The sequence below is a fragment of the Aphidius gifuensis genome, linkage group LG2, assembly GCF_014905175.1.
Source record: "Aphidius gifuensis isolate YNYX2018 linkage group LG2, ASM1490517v1, whole genome shotgun sequence".
Classification (NCBI taxonomy): domain Eukaryota; kingdom Metazoa; phylum Arthropoda; class Insecta; order Hymenoptera; family Braconidae; genus Aphidius; species Aphidius gifuensis.
Window position 1 is genome coordinate 23,827,075 of NC_057789.1, and position 15,762 is coordinate 23,842,836.

General features: G+C 29.0%; 1 protein-coding gene across 3 annotated transcripts; it reads right to left on the reverse strand.

Moving 5' to 3' along the window:
• Nucleotides 1-8,424: 8,424 nt before the first annotated feature.
• LOC122849564 (SET and MYND domain-containing protein 4-like) lies at nt 8,425-15,174 on the reverse strand. 3 transcript variants are annotated; one of them, XM_044148318.1, is made up of 5 exons: nt 11,105-11,623; nt 9,702-11,011; nt 9,456-9,614; nt 9,240-9,389; nt 8,425-9,140 (listed from the first exon to the last, which is right to left on the reverse strand). In XM_044148318.1, the coding sequence occupies exons 2-5, from the start codon at nt 11,007-11,009 to the stop codon at nt 8,892-8,894; spliced, it is 1,866 nt and encodes a 621-aa protein (XP_044004253.1). In that variant the 5' UTR covers nt 11,010-11,011; nt 11,105-11,623; the 3' UTR covers nt 8,425-8,891. The 3 variants fall into 3 exon arrangements, with proteins under 3 accessions (XP_044004253.1, XP_044004254.1, XP_044004255.1); XM_044148319.1 differs by having other exon boundaries at nt 8,433-9,140; nt 11,244-11,623; XM_044148320.1 differs by lacking the exons at nt 9,456-9,614; nt 9,702-11,011; nt 11,105-11,623 and adding exons at nt 13,337-13,495; nt 13,582-15,174 and having other exon boundaries at nt 8,851-9,140.
• Between the last annotated feature and the right edge of the window lie 588 nt (nt 15,175-15,762).

Sequence of the window (15,762 nt, forward strand, 5' to 3'; positions counted from 1 at the left end):
TAGTTCATAAGGAGTTTATAATTTGTGATCGTGTGTCGTCATTGAGTCCAGTGAAATACTTGACCCAATGTCTGAGCTTGTTCACACTGATTGATCAGTGATCACTGATCAAACATATATACGACTCTTTTTAATGATGAAGTTAAAAAAATTTAATAAACAAAATCTACCATTAAAAAATAATAATTAATAAACAATATAAAAATTTATAAATTATAATTGTTCCACAGGGTTCCCCACATCATAATTGATATTTACTAAAATTTTCAAAGGATTTCTTCAATAAATAAAAAAGTTATTGCAATATATGTTTATAATAATGCAAAATTTTGATAAAAAAAACATTTGTTTATTATTTTTTTTTAAACAATAATAGTGATTTTAAAAAAAAAAGTCTAATGAAAGATAATTTTCATTTTTCATTGTTAAGATGTGTATATTTTTTTTTTATTTATTTAACAAATTTAAAAATTCATATGACCCCTCTGCTGTTGGACAATACTTTTACAGTTTTTCGAGAGCGTAGCGGGTTATTGCATGTAGACCCTCAATTGGTGTAACTTTACAATTGTATTATGCGCCTCTTCCTCAAGATAATATATATGTAGTACCGGCGATTGTACGCCGAGGGCATCACAAATTCAAAGCAACCAAAAATTTCCTCTGACCCCTCAGGGCCCTCTACCATACTCGAGGCCTCTGCTAACTCATTCTAAGATTTTGTGCCGTGGGCGTCACATCGTAAAAAAGATTAAGTGTTAACATGGAGAACAAAAGAAAGAGATCGCGTACAAGAAGTGAGGACAGTGAATATTATTCAGAAGGTGCTAATGATGTGAATCGTGATCACGAATCAAATCCTGGTGGTGATCGAGATCCTGATTGTGATCAATATTCTGATCATGATCAATATTCTGATCATGATCAATATCCTGAGTATGATCATAATCCTGATTATGATTCGAATCGAGAGAATGAAAGTGAAAAGTTATCAAGAAAGATGAAAAAGTTAAAGAAAAAGTTACGAAAAACAGAGAAAAAATTGGATAAATGGCAAGGTGAGTCAAAAATAATATTAATAATAAAAGAAAAGAGTTGATTAATTATTTCATAATTATAATTATAAGCGGGTATAAGAGAATATGAAATAGTATACGTATTAAATAAAGACAGCGCGTACGGTTCACGCGCAATTTTTATATACCACAACGCTCCAACGTTGGGTATAAACATATATATAAATATATGTTATTCTTATTCTTCTCGGTATAGATAAGAAAAAAGACGTTTATTCCCCACGCTCGCTCTAACGAGTGTGAGGGTACGCATATAGCGCGTTTAATTACTGGACCATCTCTGGTTACAGAAAAAATACACTCCATCACACTCGCTCTAACGGCTGTGATGAGAGAAATTATTTACAATACTGATAACTGACTCACATGGTGCTCCAACGCTATGTTTTTAACATTGATTTTTGGACGAGCCTTGACTCGTATTTGTTGTTGAAATAAAAAAGTTGAATTGAAAAATGAGACTTAACATTCGTTCTGGTTATCAAGATAAAAATATAAACATATGAGATTATGTTAATATATATACCTATACTTCATTTCAATTATATATATACATACACTTATATTTATATATATAAATAAAAAAAATTAAAACTTACAAAAAAAAAAAAAAAAAAGAGAGAAGAAAAAATATGTACAATTGTTGGTCTATATTTTTCATATACGAATGTTTTTTATTAGTGGTGTTAATCTCTTATGTTTTTTGACAGAGTCGACAAAAAAAAAGAGAAAGGAATCTTTAAAAAATCGTGAGGTACAGGGAGAATCGTTTACTCCTCCTGCTTCACCCCGTAAGATAAGAGAATTAGAGCGTGTACCTTCTCCTTTCTTGGAGGCTAGTAAAGTGATTGAAAAACCACAGAGCTTAGAACCAGAAGTCAAGGTTATCACTTCACAACCAGAAACGACTTCTACAGATAAATCAGCTGGTGGTGCTTCGACACTAACAGAGGATTTAAAAAACGAAAAAGTCTTAAAAGCCATTGGTGTACACGTGGTAAAAGAAAGAAATTTGGCACCAAATATTCCAGACGTAAGTTTTTTCAGTAAAAATTACAAAAAAAAAAAAAAAAAGAGTAAGGTAAAAAATATTTTTTTCCCCTTTTTACAGAGCTTGGCATTACGTTATAAGCAAATTTTGTCTGTTGGTTTACCCAAGAAGGAAAGAGAGGAAATTTTAGAGAAATATCCTCCTCCTAAAAATTGTATATTTTTTGACCCACCAAAGGTCAATGATGAAATAAACGTAAAATTAAAATTAAAAGAACATGAAGCTGCCTTAAAGCGAGATTCTCGGTTGGTTGAAAAACAAACTAAGATTTCATCAATCCTCTCAATTTTGGGTAGTGTAGTATCAGACATTATCTTTGATAAATCAACAAATAAAGAAAAAGATATAACTCCTCATGAAGAAGAGCAACTTGAAAAAATAAGTACATCTATGAGAATGCTTATGGACGTACAACGAGATGAAGCTCTTACACGTAGAGGCTTGATTTTAGCTAATATAAAAATTACGGATAAATCAGTATTTGAAAATTCATCAATTGATGAATATTTATTTGGTGAAGACTTAAGCGAGAAGTTAAAAGTGGCCAAGTCTATTGAAAAAGCTAGTCGGGAATTATCATCAAAAGACAAAGATAATGTAAAATCAAAAAACGTGAAGAACCCACCTCGTCGTCCTTTCAGAGCCAGGTCAACAGGTGGGTACAACAACAACCAAGGTTACAACAGCAACCAAGGTTACAACAACAACCAAGGTTACAACAACAACAACAAAAATCGGTTCTCGAAATACAGTCGCCCCAACGACCGAGACAAGAACTTTTTCTCCAAGAAAAATTCCTGGAACCAATCGACCAACAACCAGTCCAAGAATCAACAGAACAAGAAATAGTTAATTTAAATGTAAGTAAACCAGGGGGTAGATTAAAATTTTATATTGAAAAATGGAAAGAAATAACGTCTGATCCTCGAATATTGAGCTGGTTGAAGGGCTATAAAATTCCCTTCATTAACAAAGTCTTTCAAGAGTCTGTTCCTGTTGAACCATCTTGGTCAACAGATGATAAATTGTTAATCAAAGAACATATAAATAATTTAATACAAAAAAAGGCAATAAAAGAATGCTCAAAAGTTGAAGGTCAATTTTTATCTGGTATTTTTTTAGTACCAAAACCAGATGGTTCTAGTAGACTCATTCTTAATTTAAAAAAATTAAATAAATTTATTGAGTCCAATCATTTTAAATTAGAGGACTTTAAGATAGCCTGTAAATTGGTCAGTAAAAATTGTTTTATGGGAAAATTAGATTTAAAAGACGCGTATTACCTAATTCCAATTCATCATAAATTTAGAAAATATCTTAGATTTAAATTTGAAGGAAAATTATATGAATTTTGTGTCTTGCCTTTTGGTCTCAATATAGCACCATATGTTTTTACTAAAATACTCAAACCAGTGGTTAGTTATTTAAGACGATTAGGATATTTATCAGTTATATATTTAGATGATATTTTACTTATTGGAAGCTCGTATGAAGAATGTGTGTTAAATATTCGAGCAACAGTTTTATTATTAGAAGACTTAGGTTTTATCATAAATCAAGAAAAAAGCCAGAAGACTCCGTCTCGTCTTTGTAAATTTTTGGGTTTCAACCTTAACTCTGATCGTATGACCCTAGAATTACCTTCTGATAAAAGACTTAAAATAGAAAATTATATTAAGACATTCAAAAAAATTCGTAAATGCAAAGTTAAAGACCTAGCACAACTTATAGGTGTGCTAGTTTCTTGTTGTCCAGCCATTCAATACGGCTGGTCTCACTTAAAGACTCTAGAAAGAGAAAAATATCTAGCTCTTCTTAATACACAAGGTGATTATGAAGAAATAACTACCCTTAATATGAAATTAATATTAGATGATCTTCTGTGGTGGGAAAGAAATATTTTATGTAGAATGTGTAGTATTGCTGATCGTAAGTTTGTTTTGACCATCTTTTCGGATGCTTCACGTACCGGGTGGGGTATATCGTGTGAAGGGAAAAGATCTCATGGTCATTGGAGTCTAGAAGATAAAAAATTCCATATTAATTATTTAGAGCTTATGGCAGCTTTTTTTGGACTAAAATGTTTTGCAAAGAATTTAAAAAATTGTAATATTTTATTGAGGATAGACAACACGACGGCCATCTCGTATATCAATAGAATGGGTGGAATTAAATTTAGAGATTTGAATAGTTTAACAAGAAAAATTTGGCTCTGGTGCGAGGAGCGCGAGCTAATTATTTTTGCATCCTATATTACGTCAAGCGACAATAAGGAAGCCGATTCGGAATCAAGAAAATTAGAAAAAGAAACTGAATTTGAATTATCTAATAAATATTATCTGGAAATTTTAAATAACTTTGGGACACCGGAAGTAGATCTATTTGCTTCGAGAATAAATAAAAAATGTGATAAATATTTTTCTTGGTTAAGAGATCCAGATTCCCCAGTAGACGCCTTCACCGTTAATTGGGGGCCTTTGTTTTTCTACGCTTTTCCACCATTTGTAGTTATAACTCGAGTATTACAAAAAATTAAAGCGGATAAGGCAAGTGGTATATTGGTAGTTCCACATTGGCCCACTCAACCATGGTTCCCTTTATTCCGCTCAATGTTAGAGGCAGAGCCACTATTTTTTAAACCTAATCAAGACATGTTGTTTTATTCTGACAGGAAACCACACCCACTATGGAAAACACTTACCCTGGTGGTAGGAAAATTATCAGGGAAGCCTTTTTAAAAAGAGGTGTACCTGATGAAGCAATTAATATAAATATATCTTCTTTAAGTGAATCATCACTGAAACAATATGATTGCTCAATAAAGAAGTGGTGGCAATTTTGTAAAGACAATAATTATTCTATTTTTGATGCCAACATGAAAAATGTCATGACATTTTTGACATTGCATTACAATAGTGGGGCTTCTTACGGTTCACTTAACTCGATGCGTTCGGCAGTGTCCTTATTAGTTGGTCCGGAAGTTGGCCAAGATTATAATATAAAGAGGTTTTTCATGGGTTTATCTAAATTACGACCGTCAAAACCAAAATATGACTCAACATGGGATCCTCAATTAGTTTTAAATTTTTTAGATGAATGGAAAAATGAAGATATTTCATTAGAAAAATTAACGAAAAAACTCGTTACTTTATTATCTTTAGTTACAGGACAGAGAATACAAACTTTGTCCCTTATAGATATTAGGAATATAATAGTTAATAAGGAAAAAATAGAAATTAAGATTGCAGATAGAGTTAAAACATCTAAACATGGTAGAAATCAGCCAATATTAACTTTACCTTTTTATAATGAAAATAAAAATATTTGTCCTGCAAGATTATTACTTAAATACAAGAAAGAAACTGAAACTCTAAGAAAAGATATCACTTCTCTTTTTATATCTTTTAAAAGACCATATAAAGAAGTCTCAACACAGACCTTAAGTCGTTGGAAAAAGAGTGTTTTGAAGGATAGTGGCATTGATATAGAGGTATTCTCAGCTCATAGCACGAGACATGCTGTCACGTCAGCAGCCAAAAGAAAAGGGGTTAATATTGATGCTATTAGAAAATCAGCTGGTTGGACTGAAAAGTCAGCAACATTTGCAAGGTTTTATGATAGACCCTTAATACTTGATCCAAAGATTTTTGGTAATTCAATCTTAGAGATGAATAAAAAGACATAAGTTTTGTTAAATTAAAATTAAGACTTGAGTGTAAAAAAAAAAAAAAAAAAAACCTTGAGAAAATTAAGTAATTAAGTAATCAATAAAAAAAAAAAAAAAAAATTTTTTATTGCAGTATTACAATAATAATAATAATTATAACTTCAGTCGTTACCTACTTTAAACATCTACATATATATTATCTTGAGGAAGAGGCGCATAATACAATTTATGGATTAAACGAACTTACCTGTAAGTGAAGTTCTATCCTAATTGTATGTAGCGCCTCTTCCGAAAAGATAAGTCCCTCCCAGATCCCATGTCTGGCTCACACCAGACCCCGCAAGAAGTTTTTTACAGGCAACGACTGGACTTTAAAGAAATGAGTTAGCAGAGGCCTCGAGTATGGTAGAGGGCCCTGAGGGGTCAGAGGAAATTTTTGGTTGCTTTGAATTTGTGATGCCCTCGGCGTACAATCGCCGGTACTACATATATATTATCTTTTCGGAAGAGGCGCTACATACAATTAGGATAGAACTTCACTTACAGGTAAGTTCGTTTAATCCATAAATTTTCATAGGTACATAAGGCTTGCGGCGATATCTCGTTATGTGAATGTAGCATCAGTGTCTTACTGTGCAGTGTCTTATTGTGCAGTATTTTACTGCATAACAGCTCTTTTTTTTTATACGATTTGCTACAAGAAAAAAAAAAAAAACTCGATCTAAAATTTTCAAAGTCTCGTGATACCAGCGAGACTTTCAGTCGATACTCTCGGTATCGGTATCGTTGTATCGAATAAAGACGGTCTCGGTTTCGCCCTATAATTTCAACAAAACAATCTTCATAATAGTCCGTAAGCTGATGGCAAAAAAACTAGACTCAACCGTATACGAAAAGAACTTGTCAAATGGTCGTCCTAGAACACGTTCCACATACCCTCAAGCAGTTTTTTGGTCGCCCGTCCACAGGTAAGCCAGGTAAAAAATCGATTATTCAGACTCCTCATAATTACATAATTTTATTATATTAACTTAATTTTAAACTCTCAAGCAAATTAATTGTAGCTCCGCCGAGATATTAATTTTTGAAAATTGAAAAAAACGAAAATATAAGAGACGTTAAAACTGCATGATTGGCGAGCTAGGGTATTTTTTTTTTAATGTACATATTTTAAATATAAAAAAAAAAATCTCAAGCAAAAAAAAACTAGCTAAAAGGGTTAAAAAAATTATTAAAAATTAAATTATAAAATTTGAATTATAGAGCAATTATATGCGGGGGCTGAGCGGTATGGGGATGACAGAGCGGCGCGAAAATAATTGAGTGTCCAGACGGGGAGTTTGGCAGTCAGCTTGGAGTCTATATTAGGTGTATTCTTTCATGGCGGATTTTCTGGCCGATTTCCACCTCCACTAGATTTTTTTTACCCCTTCTTTGAGCGTTTGAGCTCCCCTTCCTAACTAATTATGCTCAAACGCTTTATATTTAATTCATTTATTTTCAGTATATTGTGAACTGTGAAAACTTTTTATTTTAATGATATATTAAATTTATCTTTTTTTTAATTCTTTCTGTATTAATTTTATTAATTAAAAACAATTAAAATATTTACCACAAAGTACAAAAAAAAAAAAAAAAAAAAAAAAATTCAATTAAACACTTTATCCAGTACACTTTAACTTTAACCAGGACACTTCACGGAACTCAGAAATTTTTAATTTATGTTTATACTTTCACTTTGTTCAAGCTAACTCTTGACCTCTTGTCAATTTTGCTTTTTGTTTTTCGAAATAAAATTACTTGTTTTCTATAGCAGTTGGTGGGTAATATTTTTAGTTTTTTGAAAGCAAAAAAATAACACAATTTATAGTTTTTAATCTTGACTGTATAATTGATCGTTTTATTTATTCACAAATTAAAATAAATGTATTTAATTTATTCAATAATTAATTAAATGAAATTGTTAAATAAGAGAGATGTGTATCGTGTCAGGATGCCAACGCAACTAACTTTGACTAAAGGCTATAAGGCACATCCCTTGGTACTTTTGGCGTCTACATGCAAAAAAAATGCAATATCCAGAAAAATCTACAACGACCCACAACGACCCTTGAGAGGTTTTTCAGGCTCGTTGTAGTTCTTGGAAATTTTTAATTTTTTTTACCTTGAGCTTTTCCAATGTGCTGGCTGTTGGACCAACACACGGCAGGGAAACTCAAGCATAAACCGGTCAACCTGAGTGGCGCGCCGATACGGTGCGTATCAATTACCACTCGGCACAACGATCAGACTGACGATTTCTCTTCTCACAAAATTTTATTTACCTTTGCTTAATTTTCTAGTTTTCTCTCTCTTCGGCTCTCTCATCTCTACATTCTAACCGAACAAACTTTCTGGCCTTGGTGTTAAGTTATAAACTATAACTTACAACTTTTTTAATATCAGGAAGCCACTTCTTTGCATTAGACATTGAAATCTTTTGTTCATGTTCTGAGTTTGGTTTTAAGGCCTTGAAACACAATGAATGCTTCATTTCTATGCACAGTGACATGTTGATTGAATGCCTTTCTTATTTTCATATGACTTTTAGTAGAATATAATAATTATTAATTAATTACAAAAAATATATCTGATCTAATTTTATTGATAATTTTTAATTATTTATTCAAGTCATTTTTATTTTTCATAAATACATATCGATAATTATTATATTTTATTACTGTTAAAGAAAATTTAGACTAAACTAAACATTAATATTAACCTAAATATTAAATACTAAATTAAAAAAACATTACAAATAAATAATCCAATACCAAATGCAAAATTTATTAATTATTTGTGTTAAAAATTAAATTAAATTATAGAAATTTTTAAAAACCCCATAAACTAATTAAAAAATTTCAAATCGTAAAACTTTTTTTTTATTCATTTAAATAATTACAAATGAAATTAAAAAGAATATCTTTTTTTTACCCAAAAAAAATATAAACAATGATAATTTCAATTGTTTTTCTTGTTGATTATATTAAAAATAAACTATTGTAAAAAATATATGAAGCTCTATCGTGTTTTTTTTTTTCTGTTGAAATCTAATTATTTACTCGAGAGCCTTATTAACGCTACATAGTCGCCCATACAACTTGTTGAGTGATAAATAAAGTAACGATATTTCTTTGCAAGGAACAGTGATGTACCGATAAAATTCATCATTCATACTAATCAATTCATCCTTGATTTCTAATAATTTGTCATCATCTCCCTCTTCAATGAGTTTTTGCCACTCATTTAGATCCGACATCATATCATCAAATTCTGTTTTCATCGTTGTCGGCAACTCCGTGGAATCCTTTTATAAAAATATATAATTAAAAACAAGAAAAAAAAAAAAAAATAAACAAATAAATACACAATTTTTTTTAATATTACGAGCTTCAAAGATACTTACGTGGTAAGATTTGAGAGATTGTATTGTTGGCCAACTTTCAAAACATGCTGTACATCTACATGGTACATGATCATTAGTAGTGGGTTCTAATTGTATCCATCGGTTGATTTTAGGAATCATATGATATGAACCAGCAGTACTCAAAAGTATCTGAAATCAATTATTAAAATAAAATATTAATTAATAAAAAATATTTCAAGACGTTAATATATGTACTGGTTTTCCCTGCTTGATTGGTTTGCTTGCATAAAATCCAACATTTGAACCAAAATGATTCCAATATACATTAGGATCACAGCTTTTTTTTATTAATTTACAAAATGGTATTAGGACACTTGACTGCCCAACAGAACCACCAAAATCTATTTCTGTAAACTGGTAAATTAAAAAAAATATATATCAATGATTGAAAATAGTAAGTTAATTATAGATATAAATAATTAATTGAATAAATTCATATACAAATCCAGTGTTGAGTTGAACAATCATCATATATCGCAATATTAATTCTCCCAAAATGAATTTTCTTTTACTTTTATAATCGATCAATTCTGCCACTGCCATTTTAGAGCCTATTACATTTGTTTTTTGACCAAAAATTGTAACAATCCATACGGCAAGTAATGCTGATTCGAATTTACACTCAGTTGATGTTGGTTTAATATAATCAAGACGATGAAAATTATCAATAGTATTAACATCAAGAGTATCAGTAGTAAATATCATTCCGTCATTTATCATAGAGTCAATATTGTCAATTTTTTTTTTCAATTCAATTAAACCACCCACTGAGTTGAGTGCTTTTAACAAAATTTTTACTGCTAATAGCGTTTGTGTATTCATTTCATCAGATTTCAAAAGTTGTCCTAATACTAAACATTCAAGATTATGATAACTATCCCATGCTTTTTGTTGACAAATATCAGAGCAGTATATGATAGAGAGACAATTGTCACATGGTATACCAGCCCAAGTTTGACGACTACAATGCCAACAATTTGTAAAATGTAATTCATTAATAACGGTTGCTGCAAATGGCTCAGAAATGTAAATAAATTCACCAGATTTAATCATTCTTTTCGCAACAATATGTTGACCATTATTACTTGTTTTTTTTAAATCAATTGCATCTGAAGCACCAGTGATATCTTTACTAAAATTATTTTTTATTTCTGGTGAAAACGTAGTAATATTACGTGGTTTCCCAAGTTCATTCATCATCTTTGTATATTTCTCGAACATTTCGTGATTTGATATATTTTTTTTTAAATTAGGAAGCCACTTTGTTGCACTGGCCAATGCACTTGACTCAATATCTGAGCTTTTTTTCAAGGCCTTGAAGCACAATGATTGACGTAAAAATAATTTTGTTTTTAATTCATCTGGATAGCCTGATTTTAATGCACGTTCAATGTCAAGAAGACAATCTTCGTAGAGTCTTGCCCTGAATAATACAGCTGAACGATTTGCATAAGCTAATGACAATTCTTCGGATCCAACTGGTGCAAAAACAATACTCTTGGTGTATGCTTCAATTGATTTGCTTATATAATCTTCATTTTTCGAAGTAGCTGTGTATTCAGTGTTACCTGTTGTACGCCAACGTATTGAATCAACAACTGACTTGCTTCCTTGATTATTTCGACTTTTATTAATATATGAAGCTGAAAACTTCCATGCTACTTCAAATTTATCTTTAAATGTTGTTTGCTGTGAAAATAGTCGTTTTGCGATTATCTTATCATCATCAGGAAAAACTTTACAATACATGACTGCAATAAAAAATTTATAATATTTATCTATAAAATATAAATATATAATAAATAATTATAAAAATAAAAAAAAAAAAAAACCAATTTCATTACTGTATTTTTAAATAAATTAAAATGTATTTTCAATTTCTAATCAAAAATTTTATCATACAAAAGAAATATGACATTAATTTATTTCCGACTGTAGTGAGTGCGACTGTTTTTTTTACTTCACTCTGGTGATAGTGCTCACCTCTCAAACATTACACAAAGACTGGTTTTCCGCCAGTTGAGTATAATCTGCTCTTGAATAACTGATACGTTGAAAGTCACACCGAGCGAATAAAATCACTTACTTGGAATTGATAAGTAATATTATCTGGTACTCAATTGTATTGTATTTGTTGATTATTGTAACTATAAATTATTTTTATTGAATATTTAAATTCTAATCTTCCTAATTCCTCCAGTGAATTGAATCACGAGCTTTTTTATGAATTAAATCATATCCCACCACGAGTATGACGAATCATGCAACTATAAAATTATCTTTCAAAGTTTTATCTTTTCTATAATTTTCTTTTGTTCAAAGTGTATCTTTGTCTAAATGAGATATATTGTTTCGACAATGATCATCCATTTCTTTAATTAAAAATTCAGAAATTTATTTCTTTTATATGTATACATCATTATATATTATTTAATTTTTAAAAAGTTTTAATTGTTTTTTTTTTTTTTTCGAGCCTGAATTTATTATGTAAATATGTATTTTGTATAATTTAATTGTTGTTATTTATTTTTCAAAAGAACAATAGCCGTACAAATCACAAAAATACTGACAATGTAAACACGATAAGATTAAATTGATAACTTCCTTGAGAAATAGAAATAGTCAATGTGTTTGAACAATAACTTTACGTATAAATGGAATTTAAAAGAATGTTTTTTATTTTAAATACAACTACAACTTGTTGGTCACTTTTGATAACTCTGTTTCTATATAAATATTGTATAAAAACTTATTAATATTATTGAAAAAGTAAAAAAAAACAATATATATAATATTTTTTTTTTTATTTTATGAAAACATGATAATTCAAGTTGTTGATAAGTACAACTATTTTGAGACTGCAGTAAACACCGTTTCTGACAAAAAATTGCAACAATCCAGACTGCAATTGAAGCACATTCGAATATACTGCACTCACATGATACTGGTTAAAAAAATCAAGACGATGAAAATTATTATCAATGCGGTATTTACCATTGGTAAATATTAACTATTTATCTTTCATTGAATCGATATTGTCAATTTCTTCATGTTTCGCTTGAACTTGAATTGTTATTATAATTTCAAACAATAAAGCAAAATAATTATTAATTACTAAAACCTTTGCTGAAAAATAAGAAAATTAAAAGAATAATCCAAAACCAAATAAAAAATTTATAAATTACTGGTATTAAAAATCAATTAATTCAAAATAAATTGTTAAAATTATTTAAATAATGAATTATAGAAATTTACAAAAATCCCATCAACTAATAAAACATTTTTAAATCGTAAAACTTTTTTTTTATTCATTTAAATTATTACAAATTAAATTAAAAAGAATATCTTTTTTTTTACTCAAAAAAAAATATAAACAATGATAATTTCAATTGTTTTTCTTGCTAATAATATTAAAAATAAACAGTATTGTAAAAAATATATAAAGCTCTATCGTGTTTTTTTTTCTGTTGAATATTAATTATTTAGTCGAGAGTCTTATTAACGCTGTATAGTCGTCCATACAGCTTTTTGAGTGATAAATAAAAAAAAGACATTTCTTTGCAAGGAACAGTAATGTATTGATGAAATTCATCATTCATTCTAATTAATTTATCTTTCATTTTTATTAATTTTTCATCATCTTCCTCTTCAATGGGTTTTTGCCACTCATTTAGATCCGACATCATACCATCAAATTCTGTTTTCATCGTTGTCGGCAACTCCATTGAATACTTTTTATAAAAATACATAATTAAAAACAAGAACGAAAAAAAAATCAACAAATAATTACATAATTTTTTCAATATTACTAGCTTCAAGAATTTAAAATTTTTAACAATTAATAAAATAAATACCCGGTAAGATTTGATAGATTGTATAGTTGGCCAATTTTCAACACATGCTGTACATCTACATGGTACATGATCATCAGTGGTGGGTCCTAATCGTATATACCGATCGATTCTTGGAGTCATATGATATGAACCAGCAGTACTCAAAAATACCTGAAATTAATTTACAATTAGCAAAATATAAAAAAAATATAAGGATATTTATTTTAAGACTTTAATAAGTACTGGTTTTCCCTGCTTGATTGGTTTGCTTGCATAAAATCCAACTTTTGAACCAAAATGATTCCAATAAACATTAGGATCACAGCTTTTTTTTATTAATTTACAAAATGGTATTATGACACTTGTTTGCCCAACAGAACCACTAAGATCTGTTTCTGTAAACTGGTAAATTACAAAAGAAAATGTATTAATAATTAAAAATACAGAAATAATTATAATTATAAATAATCAATTGAATAAATTCATACAAATCCAGTATTAAGTTGAACAATCATCATGTATCGCAATATTAATTCTCCCATAATTATTATTTTTTTATTTTTATTTTTAATCGTATCTTGTAGTGTCATTTTTTTACCTAATATATTTGTGTTTTGACTGAAAATTGTAACGATCCATACGGCAAGTAATGCTGATTTAAATTTACATTCAGTTGATGTTGGTTTAATATAATTAAGACGATGAAAATTATCAATAGTATTAACATCAAGAGTATCATTTGTAAATATCATTTCGTCATTTTTCATCGAGTCAATATCGTCAATTTTTTTTTTTATTTCTACTAAACGACCAACTGAGTTTAGTGCCTTTAAAAAAATTTTTACTGTTAATAGTTTTTGTGTATTTATTTCATCAGATTTTAAGAGTTGTCCTAATACTAAACATTCAATATTATGATAACTATCCCATGCTTTTTTTTTACATATATCAGAGCAATATATGATAGCTGGACAACCGTCACATGGTACACCAGCCAAAGTTTGACGACAACAATGCCAACAATTAGTAAAACGTATTTTATAACTAACAGTTGATCCAAATGGCTCAGAAATGTAAATAAATTCACCAGATTTAATCATTTTTTTAGCAATAATATGTTGATCACTATTATTTTTTTTTTTTAAATCAATTGCATTCGAAGCACCAGTGATGTGTTTACTAAAATTATTTTTTATTTCTGGTGAAAATTTATTAATATCACGTGGTTTTTCAAGTTCATTCATCATCTCCGAATATGTCTTAATCATGTCATAATTTGGTTCAATTTTTTTTAAATCAGGAAGCCACTGCATTGCACTTGCCATTGAAGTACTTTGTTCAAGTTCTGAGTTTGGTTTGGAGGCCTTGAAACACAGTGATCGACGAAATAATAGTTTTACTTTTAAATCATCTGGATAGTCTGCTTTTAATGCACGTTCAATGTCAAGAAGACAGTCATCATAAAGTCTTGCTTTGAATAATACAGCTGAACGATCTGCATATGCCAATGATAATTCACTGGATCCAACTGGTGCATGTGCAATACTTTTGGTGTATGCTTCAATTGATTTGTATAAATAATCTTTATCTTTTGCAGCATAATATATTTTGTCTCCAGTTTTTCGCCAGAGTATCGAGCGACCAACTGTTTTGTAAAATTTATCACGACTTTCGTCAATATATGAAGCTGAAAACTTCCATGCCACTTCAAATTTATCTTTAAATGTTGTTTTCTGTAAAAATAGCCGTTCTGCTATTATCTTATCATCACCAGGAAAAGCTTTACAATACATGTCTGCAGTAAAAAATTTATAATATTTATCTATCAATAAATAATAAATAATAACAAAAATAAAAATAAAAAAACCAATTTTACTACTGTATTTTTAAATAAATTAAAGTGTATTTTCAATTTCTAATCAAAAATTTTATCATACAAAAGAAATATGACATTAATTTATTTCCGACTGTAGTGAGTGCGACTTTTTTTTTTACTTCACTTTGGTGATAGTGCTCACCTCTCAAACATTACCCAAAGACTGGTTTTCCGCCAGTTGAGGATAATCTGCTATTTAATAACTGAAACGTTAAAAGTTACACCTAGCGAATAAAATCAATTACTTGGAATTGATAAGTAATATAATCTACGACTCAATTGTATTGTATTTGTTGATTATTGTAACGATAACTTATTTTTATTGAATATTTAAATTGTGATTTTCCAGTAAATTGAATCATGAGCATTTTTTTGAATCAAATCATATCCATCTCGAGTATGACGAATCATGAAATTCCATGCAACTATAAATTTATCGTTTAAAGTTTTTTGATTTCTTCTATTTTTTTTTGTTCAAAGTGTATCTTGTGATATATTGATTTGACAATGATCATCACTTCCATCCATTTCTTTAATCATACATTGAAAAATTTATTTTTTTTTTTTTACATCATCATTATATATTACTTAATTTTTAAAAAGTTTTAATTGTTTTTTTTTTCCTATACCCCTATTTATTTTCTATAATTTAATTGTTGTTATTTATTTTTTTAAAAAACGATAGACGCTTAAGTCATAAAAATACTGATAATGTAAACATGATAAGATTAAATTGATAGCTTACTTGAGAAATAGAAATAGTCAATGTGTTTGAACAATAACTTTCCGTATA

Coding starts and splice junctions, on each gene's coding strand:
- LOC122849564 (XM_044148318.1), bottom strand. CDS start 11,009: ATGTATTGTAAAGTTTTTCCTGATGATGATAAGATAATCGCAAAACGA. Junction 9,390..9,455: donor CAATCAAGCAGGGAAAACCA/GTACATATATTA, acceptor AATTGATTTCAG/ATACTTTTGAGTACTGCTGG. Junction 9,141..9,239: donor AATCTCTCAAATCTTACCAC/GTAAGTATCTTT, acceptor TTTTTATAAAAG/GATTCCACGGAGTTGCCGAC.